At 35.1% G+C, this 16,675-nt stretch overlaps 1 protein-coding gene across 1 annotated transcript in view; it reads left to right on the plus strand.

Annotated features, from left to right (window-relative positions):
• pip4p2 (phosphatidylinositol-4,5-bisphosphate 4-phosphatase 2) overlaps positions 1–14,217 on the plus strand; it is a 22,861-nt gene extending 8,644 nt beyond the window's left edge. The window contains exons 2-7 of the mRNA XM_016238383.1: positions 4,206–4,354; positions 6,054–6,160; positions 7,393–7,516; positions 9,872–9,924; positions 11,105–11,195; positions 13,146–14,217. Of these exons, the coding sequence (XP_016093869.1) occupies positions 4,206–4,354; positions 6,054–6,160; positions 7,393–7,516; positions 9,872–9,924; positions 11,105–11,195; positions 13,146–13,289 (668 nt within the window). The 3' untranslated portion in view covers positions 13,290–14,217. The remainder of the gene's footprint in view (positions 1–4,205; positions 4,355–6,053; positions 6,161–7,392; positions 7,517–9,871; positions 9,925–11,104; positions 11,196–13,145) is intronic.
• Positions 14,218–16,675: the final 2,458 nt, after the last annotated feature.

A 16,675-nucleotide genomic window follows, 5' to 3' on the forward strand; every position in this document is an offset into this window, starting at 1 on the left:
TCGCGTTGCTATGCCAACACATTTAGAGCATCGTTGCGCTCTCACACTACTTAAACAAAGGAAAATTATTTCTCAATTTGGAAAGTAATTTGAAAAAAAAATTTTTTTTTACTTGTTTTATTTTGTTCAATGTTTGAGGAGCTGCAGCGTACCTACAGTAGGCATCTATTAGAGAAAAAAAGGAGGAGGATATTAAAAACAAAGTTTATCTGTTTTTACCGAGGCGAATTAAGGTAAGTTGTAAACACCACATCTGCGCTTGTGTGTACGTTACATCTGCCGGCGCCGGCATTTTTCAACTTAACAACGGTTGTTCACGGCGACGCAAAGAATTGTGGGTTATCTGTAGCAGCGAAGGATACACCTCATGTATCCTCCGAATTCCTGTGAAAGAAGGTCGCATTCGAAGGTCGCATTCGGAGTGTCCTACTTGCTTTTCTGAAATGAGACAGCCTCGATGACGTATGCAGCCTTCGAATGCGACCTCCGGAGGGTGCAGCCTTCTAAATGAGACACAGCTAATGTCTCGTAAGCAATGCAGGTGTTTTGTAGTTTGATGTAAAAGTGAACATGAGAGTCTTCATTTTCTCCTGACATGAGAGCCACTGAGGACGCAGTGGATTAGTTTTGTTTTTTTGATGGTATTGCGCCACGAATACACTTAAATTAGCATATGTCTGCACAAATCATTTTACACTTGACTGCTTTCTGAACGAGGGCAGGTTTTGCTAAAAAGTTAAAACTCAAGGATGTATCAGTATCCACTGTTCATGATCCAGCTGCACCTCCAGAAGAAGCAAGTCTCACTTTATATTTTTTATGATTATTTGCAAATCGCCTTTCCTCTTCCACAGAAGAGAGGGGTGGGGTGAGCAGAGCTCATTAGCATTTATAGAGACATGCACCAAAACGTCTCGCTGTGAACAGAGCTGTTTTTGACAAGGTAAAAAGAGTGTTGTTTTACACTACCTTTGAGGAATTTTAACCAAAGTATGTTACAGACAGATCATGAAGACCCTAAAGAATCATACCAACTTGTGGAAAGTGGGCATCTGATGTCCCCTTTAAGATACACTGCCGTTCAAAACTAGTTTGAGGACAGTGAGATTGTTTGTTTTGAAAGAAATGCCGTTATTCAGCAATGATGCATTACATTGCTCAAAAGTGACAGTTAAGACGTTTATAATGTTGCAAAAGATTTCTATTTTAAATAAATGCTGTTCTTTTGAACACTCTACTCATCAAAGAATCCTGAAAACAAAATGTGTCACCGTTTTCAGCAAAAAATATTAAGCAGCACTACTGTTTTCAACATTGATAATAATAATAAATGTTTCTTGAGCAGCAAATCAGCATATTATAATGATTTCTGAAGGATCGTGTGACACTGAAGACAAAATTCAGCATTGCATCACAGGAATAAATAACATTTTAAAATAAATTAAAATAGAAAACAATTGTTTGAAATTGTAATAATATTTCATAATATTACTGCTTTACTGTATTTTTGATCAAACAGATGCAGCATAAGACAAAACATCTTTCAAAAACATTACAAAATCCTAGCAACAATTTACAAAGTTGCAATCTTCTACTCGGTTAATTTATTTTAATGATATTTGAAACCGTATTATATAATAATATTTGGATATTATATAATAATATTTGGAGTAAAATGCAAAAAAAAATTCCATTATTATATACTGTATATTTTAGAGCTTGTTCTCTAACTGAGTATTAGTGTAAAGAGTCAATCCACTGAAGGCGAGCGTAGTGAGAACCCAAGTGCAGTTTATTTACAGAGTGATCCAAACATCCAAACAATAATCCAAGACTCAGACTTGACTTGACTTGAACAGACATAGCATGAGCAGACTTGACACAAACAGACTAGACTCACCAACAGTGGGTTAAATACATTCAATACACGACAAAGGCACAATGGGAACATGAAGCTACTTATAGGAAACAAGGAGGGTCACATGACATGAACAAACCAATGGGGAACAAGACACATGACTAAGACTACCAATCAGAACATGACACAATGAACAGGGGAACCATGAAACAATTACAAAATAAAAGACATGGAAAACATGAACATGAAACAAAACACCACATTACATATCCCCCCCTCCGCAGCGGATGCCGCCACCTCTGGATGTTCTGCAGCGGAAGCTACCAGTTCTGGAGGCACAGGAAAGGCCCTTGGAGCGGACTCGTGGATAGGAGAGGCCTCTGGAGCAGACTCATGGACAGGAGAGGCCTCTGGAGCAGACTCGTGGACAGGAGAGGACTCAGGAGGGCAGTGTGCAGCCCACGCCATAATTCTCCATAGGCCTGTCACCTTGACGAAGGCAGAGGAGGCGGGAAACTGCTGGGATCATGGTGGGGGTCGTGTATTCTATAAAGAGTCAATCCACTGAAGGCGAGCGTAGTGAGAACCCAAGTGCAGTTTATTTACAGAGTGATCCAAACATCCAAACAATAATCCAAGACTCAGACTTGACTTGACTTGACTTGACTTGAACAGACATAGCATGAGCAGACTTGACACAAACAGACTAGACTCACCAACAGCGGATTAAATACATTCAATACACGACAAAGGCTCAATGGGAACATGAAGCTACTTATAGGAAACAAGGAGGGTCACATGACATGAACAAACCAATGGGGAACAAGACACATGACTAAGACTACCAATCAGAACATGACACAATGAACAGGGGAACCATGAAACAATTACAAAATAAAAGACATGGAAAACATGAACATGAAACAAACACCACATTACAATTAGTATCAAAACAATGTGATTTTATTAATCCTCAATGGATTAATAAAGGGACGTTTTTTTCATTTGTATTTTTTTATCAGGACAACATTTGAACTTACGTATGATCAAATATCTCAGTTCTCGGACCAAGTATGTGTGTTCTTGCAGATGGATGATCCCCGACAGCTGAGGGAGGTCATGAGGCCAGAGCTGCTGTCAGTTGTTTTTGCTGTGGTGTCACATGTTCAATATGGCTGCAATATGACTGTGTTGTTGGCCAGCATGATTTCAAAAATTAGAAGTGACAGACAGCAGGAGGAACTTAATTTCACTGAGAATAAGCAGTGGGTGGGCCTGGATTTCACTAATACTGAAGACAAGGGGAGACTGAGGGCATGGTTTGGCTGATGGCCCAGCTACTGTGAAATGGATGTGAGAGAGTAATTGAAAGTATGTGTAGGATGCACTTATTTCTAAACACAATGAATTTATTTCTAAACACACATTTTTGGGTCTGTTGAATGGGACTCAAAGTGAGACATACTACATATTTTAGTGGATTCTAGCTCTAAAGACAAGAAGGCCTGTCTGGATGCAGTCAGTGTTTGATTAATTTCTGAGGTTTATGATTCAGGAAAATTATTATCATTGCTTATTAAATGGCTCTCTAGAATACTTCATTCTGATTGGTCAATCAAAGTAAAATATTTTTGTATAATGACCACTTAATTGCTGACCTTTATCTCAGGAAAACAAATTAGTGCATAACTGTGCTGGTTTCATGTCTATAATTGTTCTGTGGTCTCTTTCTGCTCACGTAATGAAATAATTTGAATTCAAGTCAATACTTCATGCCCATTTATTTATATATTTGATAAAATAGCCTTGTAATAATGTGGAATAATACATGGAGTAATGGAACTGAGCTGGTCATTATTGCAAAATAAACCTCTTAAGGGTGATGCAAAACCTGATCACCCTGTCTGGGTTTATTTTGCAAGAATGACAGTTAGCTTATAAGTCTGTACAGTTTAAAACTGTCAGAGGTTGGTAGGGTCAGTTATGCTGGCTAAAAATCATAATGATACAGAGTGTGGGTTTATGCAGTGAACTGATTTAACATATAATACTCCCTTAAAAATAAAGGTTCTTTATTGATATCGAAGAAACATCCATGGAACCTTTCCATTGCACAAAAGGTTCTTTATAGTGGAAAAGGTTCATTAAAATGTTCTTCACACTAAAAAAAAATGGTTCTTTTGAGAACTGTTCACTGAAAGGTTCTTTGGAGAATGAAAAATTGTTCTTCTGTGGCATCGCTGTGAAAACCCCCTTTTGGAAGCTTTCTTTTTAAGAGTCTAGTATTATCAACATGCATGGTCATGCAACACTGACAGACTGCATGCTGGTTTCTGTCCCTCTGCAGCTGAATTACCTCCGCCCTACACAGCCATCGCCAGTCCAGATGCAGGAGGAGTTCCTGTCATTAACTGTCGAGTGTGCCAGTCACTTATAACTCTGGATGGCAAGCTCCATCAGCACGTGGTGAAGTGCACCATCTGCAATGAGGCCACGGTAAGACAGCTTCAGCTTAGTCATGCACAGCTTTAGTCCTTCATCTGGCTCCTTCCTTTTTTACTAGGGATGGGCAATCTCAAGTTAATGCATACTTCTATGGTAACATTTTATGTTATCGTAGTATGAAGAAAATGTTAAAGAGCCATGTGGTAATGCCTATTTGTGGATAATCCAGTGAATTAAATACTTTACTAATGGAATGTACACTATATCGTTCAAAGGTTTGGGGTCAGTAAGATTTGTTTTTCAAAGAAATGTATACTTTTATTTAGCAAGGGTGAACTAAATTGATCAAAAATGACTGAAATAAATACTATTCTTTTGAACTTTCTATTCATCAAAGAATCTTGAAAAAAATTTAATGGCTGTTCAAAATTCAGCTTTTCCATCACAGGAATAATCTTTTTCAAATATATTCAAATATAAAAAAAAATGTAATTGTAACAATATTTCACAATAATCTTATTTTTACTGTATTTTTAGTAAATAAAGGCAGCCTTGGCGAACATGAGACTTCTTTCAAAAACATTAAAAACCTTACTGACCTCAAATTTTTGAATAGGACTGATGAACTAATCTTCATCCCATTAATTTTTTTATTTGGAACTTGATGGATGTAAAACAAAAAGTGAATGTTAGCGAATTAAGTTTCACAGTATAATACACCTAATTTAGAAACAAAGTCTGAAAACAGACTAAAACGGATCGTTGCAGCTTTAAATTCTTATTGATTGAGCCATATTCATAGCTGTAAAGTAGCTGATTTATGCACACGTGATCGCATATCAGTTAATATATGCAGCAAGTTATGACATAGGTTGACAACCATAAACAGCTAAACTCTGCTTTAATAATTTGTGACATTTCCCCTCTGCTGAACCTGATGTCTTTGCTGCTTTCATATCCAGATTCAAAAAAGTTACAAGTACAAAAGCATTGTTGATTACACAAGTTTTGAATCTGGATGTGAATGCGGGCTAGACACAAGCTTTAGTGGAGGTTAAGTTTATTAGTGAATAATGGTTCAATTTAGTCCACAATACAGCCCTCACAGCCTCATAGAGCCTACAAGTAATTGTGTTTGGGATGAAGGATCCATGTGCATACATACCCATAAGTGTTGTGTGCTCTGGAAGGTTGAATTGCAGTGTAATTGAATTGTCTGCATGAGAAACACTTCACATGAACAGTGGATGCAGAGTCACCTGATTCACAAAACAGCAGAAATCAGGATGTTTTAGAGAGGGAAATGTATCCTGTACAATACCACAGATGAATATAGAGCTCATTTTGATTCTAGACTATGTAATTTGTGTTCCATCTTGTTTAATTTTATAAGGCTCCACACAGTTCTGTTTCATATTGGTTTAGTGTATATACTATACGTGTTGCATCACATTCTTCTGCTTGATTGGTTCAGAATCAGATTTCATAAATGCCTCTGCAGACCTGACATCAGTAGGTATTAAAAGGTTGCTCTGTCTCGATTCATTAAGGCTTCCAGACTAGTCTCTATAATAATAGAATTATTACATAAAGAGTTGTTGGTTTCTTACAGAAGAATGCTTAAACAAGAGCATTTGTGCAAATTCAAAAGCGTAAGGGAGATTTATTATATTAAAGCATTGGCATTACATTACTGTTATCTTGCATATTGCGTGGTCTCGTCTGAAACATGATGTTTTTTTTAAAACAGCCTATAAAAAATCCACCAACAGGAAAGAAGTATGTTAGATGTCCATGCAACTGCCTGCTAATCTGTAAAGACACGTCTAGGAGGATAGGATGCCCTCGGCCCAACTGGTAAGTGTTAAAGACACACTTCATAGGGTCATTTAGTCAGTATGTGTTATGGGATCTGCAACTATATTACTGCGGGTGTGCATTACCATAAACGCTCAAACAAGCAGTGCTGTTTTGAGTTTGCACTTAGTACTGTGTCGAACCATTTCATATGCTTTTACAAAGCGGTCTGAACATTTATAGAATTATTATAGCGAAAGATCAACTGTGAGAATTGTGAGAAATCACTGTAAAAAAAAAAAAAAAATTATAAAGCCTGACATGAAATAATAGTCAGAAGAATCACATTTTTGAAGTGAAAAAGCTGATTGAACCTTTACCTAAAATATTTTGTACATGTGTCTTTGTTGAGTATCATATTTGATAAATCAGGCTTTTATGGCTAATAGAGTATGATATAGTGGGAATGGTGTCAGTAAGGTTTGTTTTTTAAAGAAATTAATATTTTAGCAAAGATTCTCATGCTCAAGGAAGAAAAAACTTTCAGTTTCTCTCAGTTTTATTCTGAGGCCCAAACTGAGCAAAAATATGCAATTTTGTGCAGTTGCTGATACTTGTATGGCCAATAAGTAAGATGAAATTCTGATAGCTTGTAATGTAAATCAGTGAGATCTTTATAACACTATAACACAAAACAAACATAAAATGCATATAAATATCAGTTGTATCTCAATAATATGCCTTAATAATATGATTTTTGAATGCTTAGGCTTATGATCAATTCTCAGTAGTTTTTTATTGTGAGGGCAAAACATATAATGCAGTGTAATACAATGATCATTTAGGGATGAACACAAGCCTGATGTGTCATATTTGATATTCATTTTAACATGATTTTTCTAAAAAAATTATGTATAGATAATCAAGTAAACCTTCATTCCAGTAAGTATTCATCTTGAAATATTACTAACAATGTAAAAGTTATTCTTACATTCACTTTATAAAAATCATCAAAGTGATCACCGATAAAAGACATGAGTGCCACGACCTGAAGGTGGACATTTTTACAATTATACAGAAAAGCTGTTTATTTGCTTAAAATGTATAAACTTTTAATCAGATGACAGAAGGAAAGTAGTAGATTGTGTACAGCTGTTTTTTCAGCAAAGTTTTGATCATATTGATAGTAATTTAAGGATAGGGTTAGGGTTATCAAATAAGATACAGACTTCATAGGGTTAATAAAAACATGCAGATAGGGAAAGTCTGACATTGTTTTCATGGGCCCCCAGCAGACGGATCATCAACCTGAGTCCTGTGATGGTGATCCCAGAGGAGCAGCCCGCCCAGCCAGCTCTGCCAGTCCAGCCTGAGGGCATGCGTGTGGTCTGCGGCCACTGCGGCAACACATTCCTTGTACGGTCTCACATCTTTATATTAATATTTCCTCTTTGACCTACAGTAATGTTTCTTCCAGTGTCAGTATATGCAAAGCAGAGAAGATCTGTGAATGCATTTGCACTACCTTTCAAGTTTGAGGTCGGTAAGGTCACCAAGGCTGCATTTATTTGAAGTAATATTGCGAAATATTAATACTGCTGTTTTCTATTTGAATATATTAGAAATTGTAAATTATTTCTGTGATGGTAAAGCTGAATTTTCAGCATCATTACTTCAGTCTTCAGTGTCACATGATCCTTCAGAAATCATTCTAATACACTGATTTGCTGCTCAAGAAACATTCATTATTATCAGTGTTGAAAACAATTGTGCTGCTCAAAGGCACAATATGTAAGTTTTAGCTGCTAGAGGGCGCGTATTCAAAACAAACAAAGAAACAAAGGCGTAGTTAGATGACGCCGTGACTTAGTGTGGAATCATTGGAGTTGTCTTCATCCCCACAGCCGATGCAATCCGATGGGACTCGGGCAGAAATCATGTTCATGGATGAGCTAATGATTTATTAACGTAGTTGAATGAAGCAGAGTGAGGCTGAAAGCCGTCGAAGCGAAACGAGGCCGCTGAACGAGCGTGACACACGGCTCGAAAGCAGCGGAGCTTTTATTATGCCACAGTCGACCGCTTCCGCTCCTTCCGGTCGTGTGTATGTGGAGTAAAGCAGTGCTGTTTTATCATACTAGATATATTTGAACGTTCTGTTATAATGCTACTCTGTGTGGTCGTCACCTGTCTAATATAATGCATAGCATATTAATGCGCATTGGTGTTTCCATGTTTTCTACAAAACAAATCGAAGGGTGTATGACGTCATTGGCAGGCGACACAATGACACTATGGACACGGTCCTTGTCACTAATTAAAATGGCTTATTTCTCTGGATTGAAACATTCTTCGAAACATTTGGGATACTGTAAGTACACAAGTCAGCAAAATATATAACACCGTTCTAGAGGTTTTTGGATATTTTAATGAAAAAATCGTACATATTGTGCCTTTAATATTTTTGTAGAAACCGTGATGAATTCTTTGATGAATAAAAAGTTAAAAAAACAGCAACATTTGTAACATTATAAATGACTTTACTGTCATTTTCAGTTTAATGCATCCTTGCTGAATAACAGTATTCATTTATTTCTTTCAAGAAAATCTTACTGCCTTTAAACTTTTGAAGGGTAGTGTGCATGTGGTGTAGAGTTTTTCTAGTGCACTTGTTCTTAGTGTCCTGTGATGCCTCTGCGGTGTAGGGCAGCGATGATGATGATGATGATGATGAGTGCTCCCGGTCTTCCTCAGGCCTGGCTATTCACGACCCCTCTGATCTTTTCAAGGTCCTAATATGCTGCCACCTTCTCAGTTGGTGGAACTGACCGAATGACAAACTAATTAAAAAAAATGAAATTTAAAACTAACTTAAAACATGATTCCAGGGCTCCAGACTGTGATTAAAATGTTTGCAAATGTGGCTGAAAAAATTTACTAAAATTAAAATGTATTACATTTATATTTTTTTTGTGAAAAAAATTAAAATTTATGTGCATTTATTTCAAGTTTTGTCAGGTTTCATCACGTGTGTCAACTCAACAAATAATCCATCGCAAGTCATGATGTCCACGAGCAAATGAACCAATTCTTATGAACTTTATCATTTAAATAAATTTACAACTGTTTTGCATTTGCTCTTGAGTTAAGCAGGAACAACAGTAATTGGAAAAATATATACTAAATACGACAACAACCTAATTTAAATAGATTCCAATAAATCATCATAGTCTATATACTGAATCTTCCTTTCATCCACTGACTGTTAAGAACTAAAGTAAGACGCTTTGAACTCAATTAATCATCTGTACTAAGCAATTCTGTAATTTGTCCATTTAAAAAAGTCATTTGGCTCCTAAATGTTTCATTTTAGTTGTATATTTTTGTCTGGAGCCCTGTGACTCAAATGATCATAACTCTTTGTGGCCTACAGAGGCAAGATGCCGCAACAGAAATAAATTGGTTTACACGTTTTTTTGTGAGATCTTCTGTTATAATCTTAAAAATGTCTGTTTTTTAACTGCTTTTTGCCTTTGTACAGGGCTAAATCCACTAATTCTCACTAATATATTCCCTTGTACATGTCAATTTATTCACTGAAATCATCACCAAAAGATTTGCTAGATATTTTAATCATTTAAACTAATTTGAATGTTACGCACTGCTGGAATCAAGTTTGGTGTAGATTTGAAAATGATTTGTGCTGCTTTGCCATGCTGTGTTTGCTTACTGTAGAAATAACCTCCTTCTTAACGCTCCTTGTTTTTGCAGTGGATGGAGCTCCGATTCAATACACTGGCCAAGTGCCCGCATTGCAAAAAAATGTGAGTCGCCATCATTTGTCATATTATTTGTACGTCAAAAATGTGATGTCTGTGGCAATACTCCACCAGTGATGTGCCGTTCTCAGGAGAAATGTCATAAATTTCAAAGTGTGATGTGCTTTACTAACCGGAGGTCAGGCTTGAGGTTGTGCTGGCCAGAAGTGAAAGTAAATAAACCCTGGTGAGTTCCAGTTAGAGAGGGAGGCAATGTGATGCCAGTCTGCCAAGCGTATCATGCTGACATACTGAAACATGAGCCCTGCATGCTAGTGACGCTGCGAGGGAGACTTATGACAACAGATGTTGCAGCACCCATGATGCAGCTGAGAGTCTCCCAAAGCAAATCACAGATTTCCACTCGAATGCAGAGGATCTGAAGAGGCAGAGAAGGAGAGAAATTCAGCACCTTAAGCTATCGGAATCGTTGTGATTCCAGAAGAATGTTTAAAAATCCCATCACATGAGAAGCATGTGAAGGGTCATGGTAAGACTTAATGGCCCTCAAACAGACCATGTGACTCAGTGATGAAGTTCTTTTTTGACTACAAGAATTTGTAGGGCTGCCGGCATACTGGAAAAATTATACTTTGGACCAACTTAAAAAATACTACTAAAATACTAATTTGTTAAGCCAATTTTGTTAGTTTTTCTCCTGTTATATTTAGTTTAAGTCCTTACAACGTCCTCAAAATATTTATTTTCCAAAGACAAAAACATTCAAACAAAGTAAAAAGATTATTTATTAGAAAGACCATACTTAATCAATATATTTTCTTTAGACATAAGCCAAAATAGTACTTAATGTCGGTCAGAATAATATTCGTTTGGATTTTTACATCTTAGTTTCACCATTTGCTTTTAGAAAACTGAACAGAACAGGATTTTAGTTTGACCAATATAAAAATGCACTTTAAAAAATGCACTGACACAGTCATTTAACTTTTTTCAGTGTACTGTAGCTTACTTTCGGCCTAGTTTGGATATTTGTTTTTCTGTGTAGTTGCCATTAAACTCTTCTTTTCCTATGTAGGGTTGCAAGCCAAGCACTGACTAATTCCTGCTATAAAACCATTAGACCTCTGTACTGAGAGGCTGAAACAGCCCAATAAAACAGCCACATTAGGTGTGTGGTCATGCAGTTTAAATCTTCTCTAAGCACGTGTGCTATCTTTGTCTTCAGATCCTCTGTAGGCAGTGCTCTACCCAGAAGGCGCTGCTGTGCCTACATTACAGTAGGAATGATCTGCATTTTCATCGGTATCGGTTTAACGGTGAGTATTATTTAGTATAGTTCATAGTCATAGTCATAACAAATTTTGCTGCATTCTCTACCGTCCCAAAATGTTGGGGTCAGTATGTTTTCTTTATAGAAATGTATACCTTTATTCAGCAAGGACGCAAATAAAAGTTTGAACTTTCTATTCATCATAGAAAATTGAAAAATAAAATGCATCATAGCAGCTTACACATAAATATTAAGGAGCACAATAGTTTTCAACATTGATAATAATAAGAAAAGTAAATCAGCATCTTAGAATGATTTCTGAAGGATCATGTGACACTGAAGACTGGAGTAATGATGCAGAAAATTCAGCTTTGCATCACAGGAATAAATTACATTTTACAATGTATAACAATAGAAAGTTATTTTAAAATTGTAATATAATATTACTGTTTTTACTGTATTTTGGTCAAATAAATGCAGCCTTGGTGAGCATAAGAGACTTCTTTCAAAAACATTTTAAAAAAATCTTACTGACCCCAAACTTGGAACGTATATTTATTTATGTGTGTGTGTGTTTTTATATATATATATACAGTATATATATACAGTGGGTACGGAAAGTATTCAGACCCCCTTAAATTTTTCACTCTTTGTTATATTGCAGCCATTTGCTAAAATCATTTAAGTTAATTTTATGTATGTATATTTAGATATATTTGAATGTTTATTGATGTTACATTTTTGTAACCATGACAATGGAAACTATTTTGGATTGTTTTTTGTTTGTTTTTTTGTTTTGTAGTATAACAGTATAAATGTATAACATTTTAATCAATGTATAAAATATAATTTTTCTTCTATATGTCAAAATTTTTTCAATACTTTGATTTTTTCAATACATTTTTTATTAAGAAGGGCAAATTCAGATAATTTCGCATCTAAAAGGGTAAAGCATTTTCTCCAATTAACTTTTGCTCTTCCATCCATATTTTAATGTAACAAGTATTATACAAAAAGAAATGGGTGATGGAAAAAAAATGAAAACATAAATAAAACACCCAACAGCAACAAGGAGATAAAAATTATGCAAAATATTATTTGTTTTACAGAGTCAAAGATTCTAAATGATTTATTCATATGTGACCCTGGACCACAAAACCAGTCATAAGGGTCAATTTTTCGAAATTTAGATTTATACATTATCTGAAAGCTGAATAAATAAGCTTTCCATTGATGTATGGTTTGTTAGGATCGGACAATATTTGATACAACTATTTGAATATCTGTAATCTGAGGGTGCAAAAACAAATCTCCTTTAAAGTTGTCCAAATGAAGTTCTTAGCCATGCATATTACTAATCAAAAATTAAGTTTAAATATATTTACAGTAGGACATTTACAAAATATCTTCATGGAATATGATGTTTACTTAATATCCTAATGATTTTTGGCATAAAAGAAAAATCAATAATTTTGACCCATACAACGTATTTTTGGCTATTGCTACAAATATACCCCAGCGAATTAAGACTGGTTTTGTGCTCCAGGGTCACATATTAGTTGTCTCTGTCTCAGTGAAACTGCACCTGTCATGTGATGAACCACCATGATTTTGATCCTAAAAGTGTTTTTCAAAGGAGTTTCACTACATGGCAGTATGGATAAAAACAAAAAACCTTCCTGGACACTCTAAGTAATTCCATTACACTCCTGGATACACAGTGGAACATTGTATATTTTTCACTGACTTGAAGTCACAGTTTTCTTTAGTAACAGTTTCTTCAGTCACGCTTGTCATTTTTCAACAGGGTCAGATGATCATTCTCACAGTTTGATTTGAACCATATATTATGTTGCAGTTCCTAAAATAAGTTACTATCCAACTAACCAGAAACACTCAAATTAGCACTTGGCAGTTGTTCAGTTTGGACTCTGGATATAAACTATTAAACTAAGTTTGTTGGCTCATCACAGATCCCTGGTGTTTTTCCTCTCAGGTGGGCACTCAGGACTTCGCCAGGCGTTACCATGCTACTTACGTGTCCTGGGCCTTCGCGTATCTCCTGGGTCTCATCTGTCTGATACGGGCCTTCTACTGGGGAGTGATTAAAGTCAGCTATCCAGAGAACACCTTTGCATAGGCAAAGCGTCCATCCTTCAAGTCCTTAGTGTTTGATTTCTCTTGATTTGAACAGGTTACAACTGTTACAAGAACATAAGAATCCAGGGGGTTTAGGTACCTGCAAATGTTTTAGATTGAGTTATTGATTAGCTCTGATGTAACTGATTTGAACCCGCAATATGATGACTTGAGGAATTAAGGTTGAAATCAGTGGTTCTAAGACTAGAAAAATAATACAAATAATCCATGGTACACCTCTTGGATTTGTCATGGTTGGTGGATATCAAACATATTTTATGTACGGCATTTTGTTACCAACTTGACCAAAAGAGACGATCTTTTATGAACAATTTGTCCATTGCACTACGATTTTATGCAATTCTTCTGTTGTGTTGCTGCTGGTCACTACAGCTGTTAGGAGCTGAGAGATGTTATGTGTTCAGAGAGCCTGGCACTATCTGTCATATTCAGATATATTTAACTGTTCTTAAAATCCTGTGCCAACATTTTTTTTGTTGTTCAGTATCCGTTAGGGGATCTCCCTCTGATGAAATTTAGCAGTATTTTCAAACATATTTTGGCTGCTCAAACTCACTGTGAGCAATAATCATGCATTTTTTGTGGCTTTAAAAGAAAAACTGCATGTACACAGACACTGGACCTCTAAAACAAAATTCTGGGTTCAATATAAATTAAGCTGATTAGACAGTACTTGTGGCATAATATTGATTGAATAACACAAAAATAATTTTGACAATACAAAAAAAAAAAAAGCACTGACGCAATGGAAGTGAATGGGACCAATTCATAAATGTTCAAATACTCAGTCTTCCGATAGTATAAGAGCAAGATGTAAATAATATGAGATTTTATATGTGAAAAAATTACACTACCATTAAGAAGCTTGGGGTCAGTAAGAAAGAAGTGTCTTATGCTCACAAAGGCTGGATTTATTTGATCAAAAATACAGTAAGATAAGGAATATTATAACATATATTATTACATTTATTATTAAAAATAATGTTTCTATTTCACTGTATGTTAAAATGTAATTTATTCCTGTGATCAAAGCTGAATTTTCAGTATCATAACTCCAGTCTTCATTGTCACATGATTTTTTCAGAAATCCTTCTAATATGCTGATTTGCTGCTCAACAAACTTTTATTATTATCAATGCTGGAAACAGTTGTGTTGCTTAATATTTATGTGGAACTGATACATTTTATTTGAATGTTTCTATAATGAATTGAAAGCTCAAAAGTTCATTTGAAATATAATTTATTGTAATAATGAATAATGGGAGTGAATGAGCAGCACTCTCTTCCACCTTCAATACCACGACTGAGGTGAGACCCTTGAGCAAGGCACCGAACCGGGTGTGTGTGTGCACTTGGAGGGGTTAAATGCAGAGCACAAATTCCGAGTATGTGGCACCATACTTTGCTACATGTCAAGTCACTCACTAATTTGCCTAAACACCTAAAACAACTTGACAGTTTTACAGAAGGATTAATGTAAGTGCATTTATACAATTATAAGCTTCCCATTTATACTTTTAAATACTCCAAAAATTGGCCCCAATCACTTCCATTTGAAGAGCCTTACTGTAACCTTAGTTTTTGGTTTAAAGAAAACAAGTATAAAATATATATATATATTTTGTGGCCACAAATGCTGTGTAATTGATCTGAACTTAAACTGAACCTGAAATATTTCTTTAATTTACTCCCTGATCAGTAATATTGACACTTGGTGAATGGGAAATGACATGTGCATGATTGTATTTGGATTCTTTTGTACTCAGAAACCGTGTTTTGTTAGTCTGTTACTGACAGGGCACAGTGGAAGTGTTACGCCATGTGTCTAGTGCTCCTTCCTGTGTGTAGAATGTAAACGCCCCACTGCTACCCGCCTAAATCCACAACTCGCCACAACCTTGCTAGTATTGCTGTAGCTTACATTTACAGTAGTTCTGTATTTTGTCAAGACAAACGGAGATAACTATACTATCTAAACTTGTTCTGAATGTGACAAGTCAGTGAAGTCCTTGTACATAGGAAACTGAGCACACAAAGTCTGTAGTTCAAGTTGGAATATGGCTTGGGTCTTTTTAAAACAATAATTTCTCAATAAAATGCTAAAATATTCTTTACCCTTTGACTGTGTGATGCTTCGTGCCAGCTTGATTTCAATTGTCGCAAATATGTTATTTTGCATTTCACAAAAGCCTCCTGATTTTCTTTCATTTGGCACAATGTGTCATTTGGACGAATAAGGCACGCTTTGCTTTGTAACAAGTGGCATCATTAGTATTTTTGATTAGAATATTCTTGTCTCTACTGTCCCACAGGCTTGTTAATGAAAGATTCAGGAATGCTCTGTGTGTCTGTTTAATGCAGGCACATGATATATTTCAGTAAGAAGCCCACAGCACAGCGTCTCTCAAAGGTCAGGCTGTCATTAGAGTGAACGTCACCTGTAGCAGCAGACAACAGGGGCCCGCAAGTGGCTTGATATTCACACAAACAGGAAGAACGGGAAGCTTGTAAGATGCTTTTGCCATTGTGTCATTATTTTCAGGACAGTTAAGCACATTTCCCTTCATATTCTGGTTGCTGTACTCTCATTACTTACCTTTCATTCTTATCACTGTAAAACAGTAATGAAAGTCATTTTGTACTTTACTTCACCACTTAAATGTTTTGTTTCCTATAGTGATGAGAATTAGAGGGGGCAGGAATTTGATTAATTGGTATGCAAATAATGTCAATGCAATTTATCTTAATGAACCTCATTTTCATTATATAATTATAACATTTAATTAAATTATATTGTAATAGTTAATAGTAATATAATAGTTAAATTATAAATTATATCTATTATTTTTTCTTTTAGGTTTGGGAAGTGGTATTTTAGTATCATTGATATACTACTATAGTTTTTTAATATTTTGAATTAGATAATATTTTCATGTTTTATATATGTTCTGTTTTCATTTTAAATTTGAGTAATTTTGTTGTGTGCTTTTGTTTTTATTATGTTTTGTTTTCTTAATATGTCTATAGTTTTTAGTTTTACTTTAAAGTACTAAAATAACTCAAACTAAATAAAGCAAAACAAAAATGTGTTCTGTTGCCTTGCCAAATAAAAATAATTGATTTATTAATTAAAATTTAATGTTTATTTTATTTCAAGTAATGAAAGTGTTTTATTATGGTTTTGGTTTAAAATCTGGTTTATATATATATATATATATATATATATTACCAGAGTGGTCTAACCTTTGGTCAAATGGTCAAACCTTTTTTTTCTTAAATCAGGTTTATATATATATATATATATATATATATATATATATATATATATATATATATATATATATATATATATATATATTTATTATT

The sequence above is a fragment of the Sinocyclocheilus grahami genome, unplaced genomic scaffold, assembly GCF_001515645.1.
Source record: "Sinocyclocheilus grahami isolate Dianchi unplaced genomic scaffold, SAMN03320097.WGS_v1.1 scaffold538.1, whole genome shotgun sequence".
Classification (NCBI taxonomy): Eukaryota; Metazoa; Chordata; class Actinopteri; order Cypriniformes; family Cyprinidae; genus Sinocyclocheilus; species Sinocyclocheilus grahami.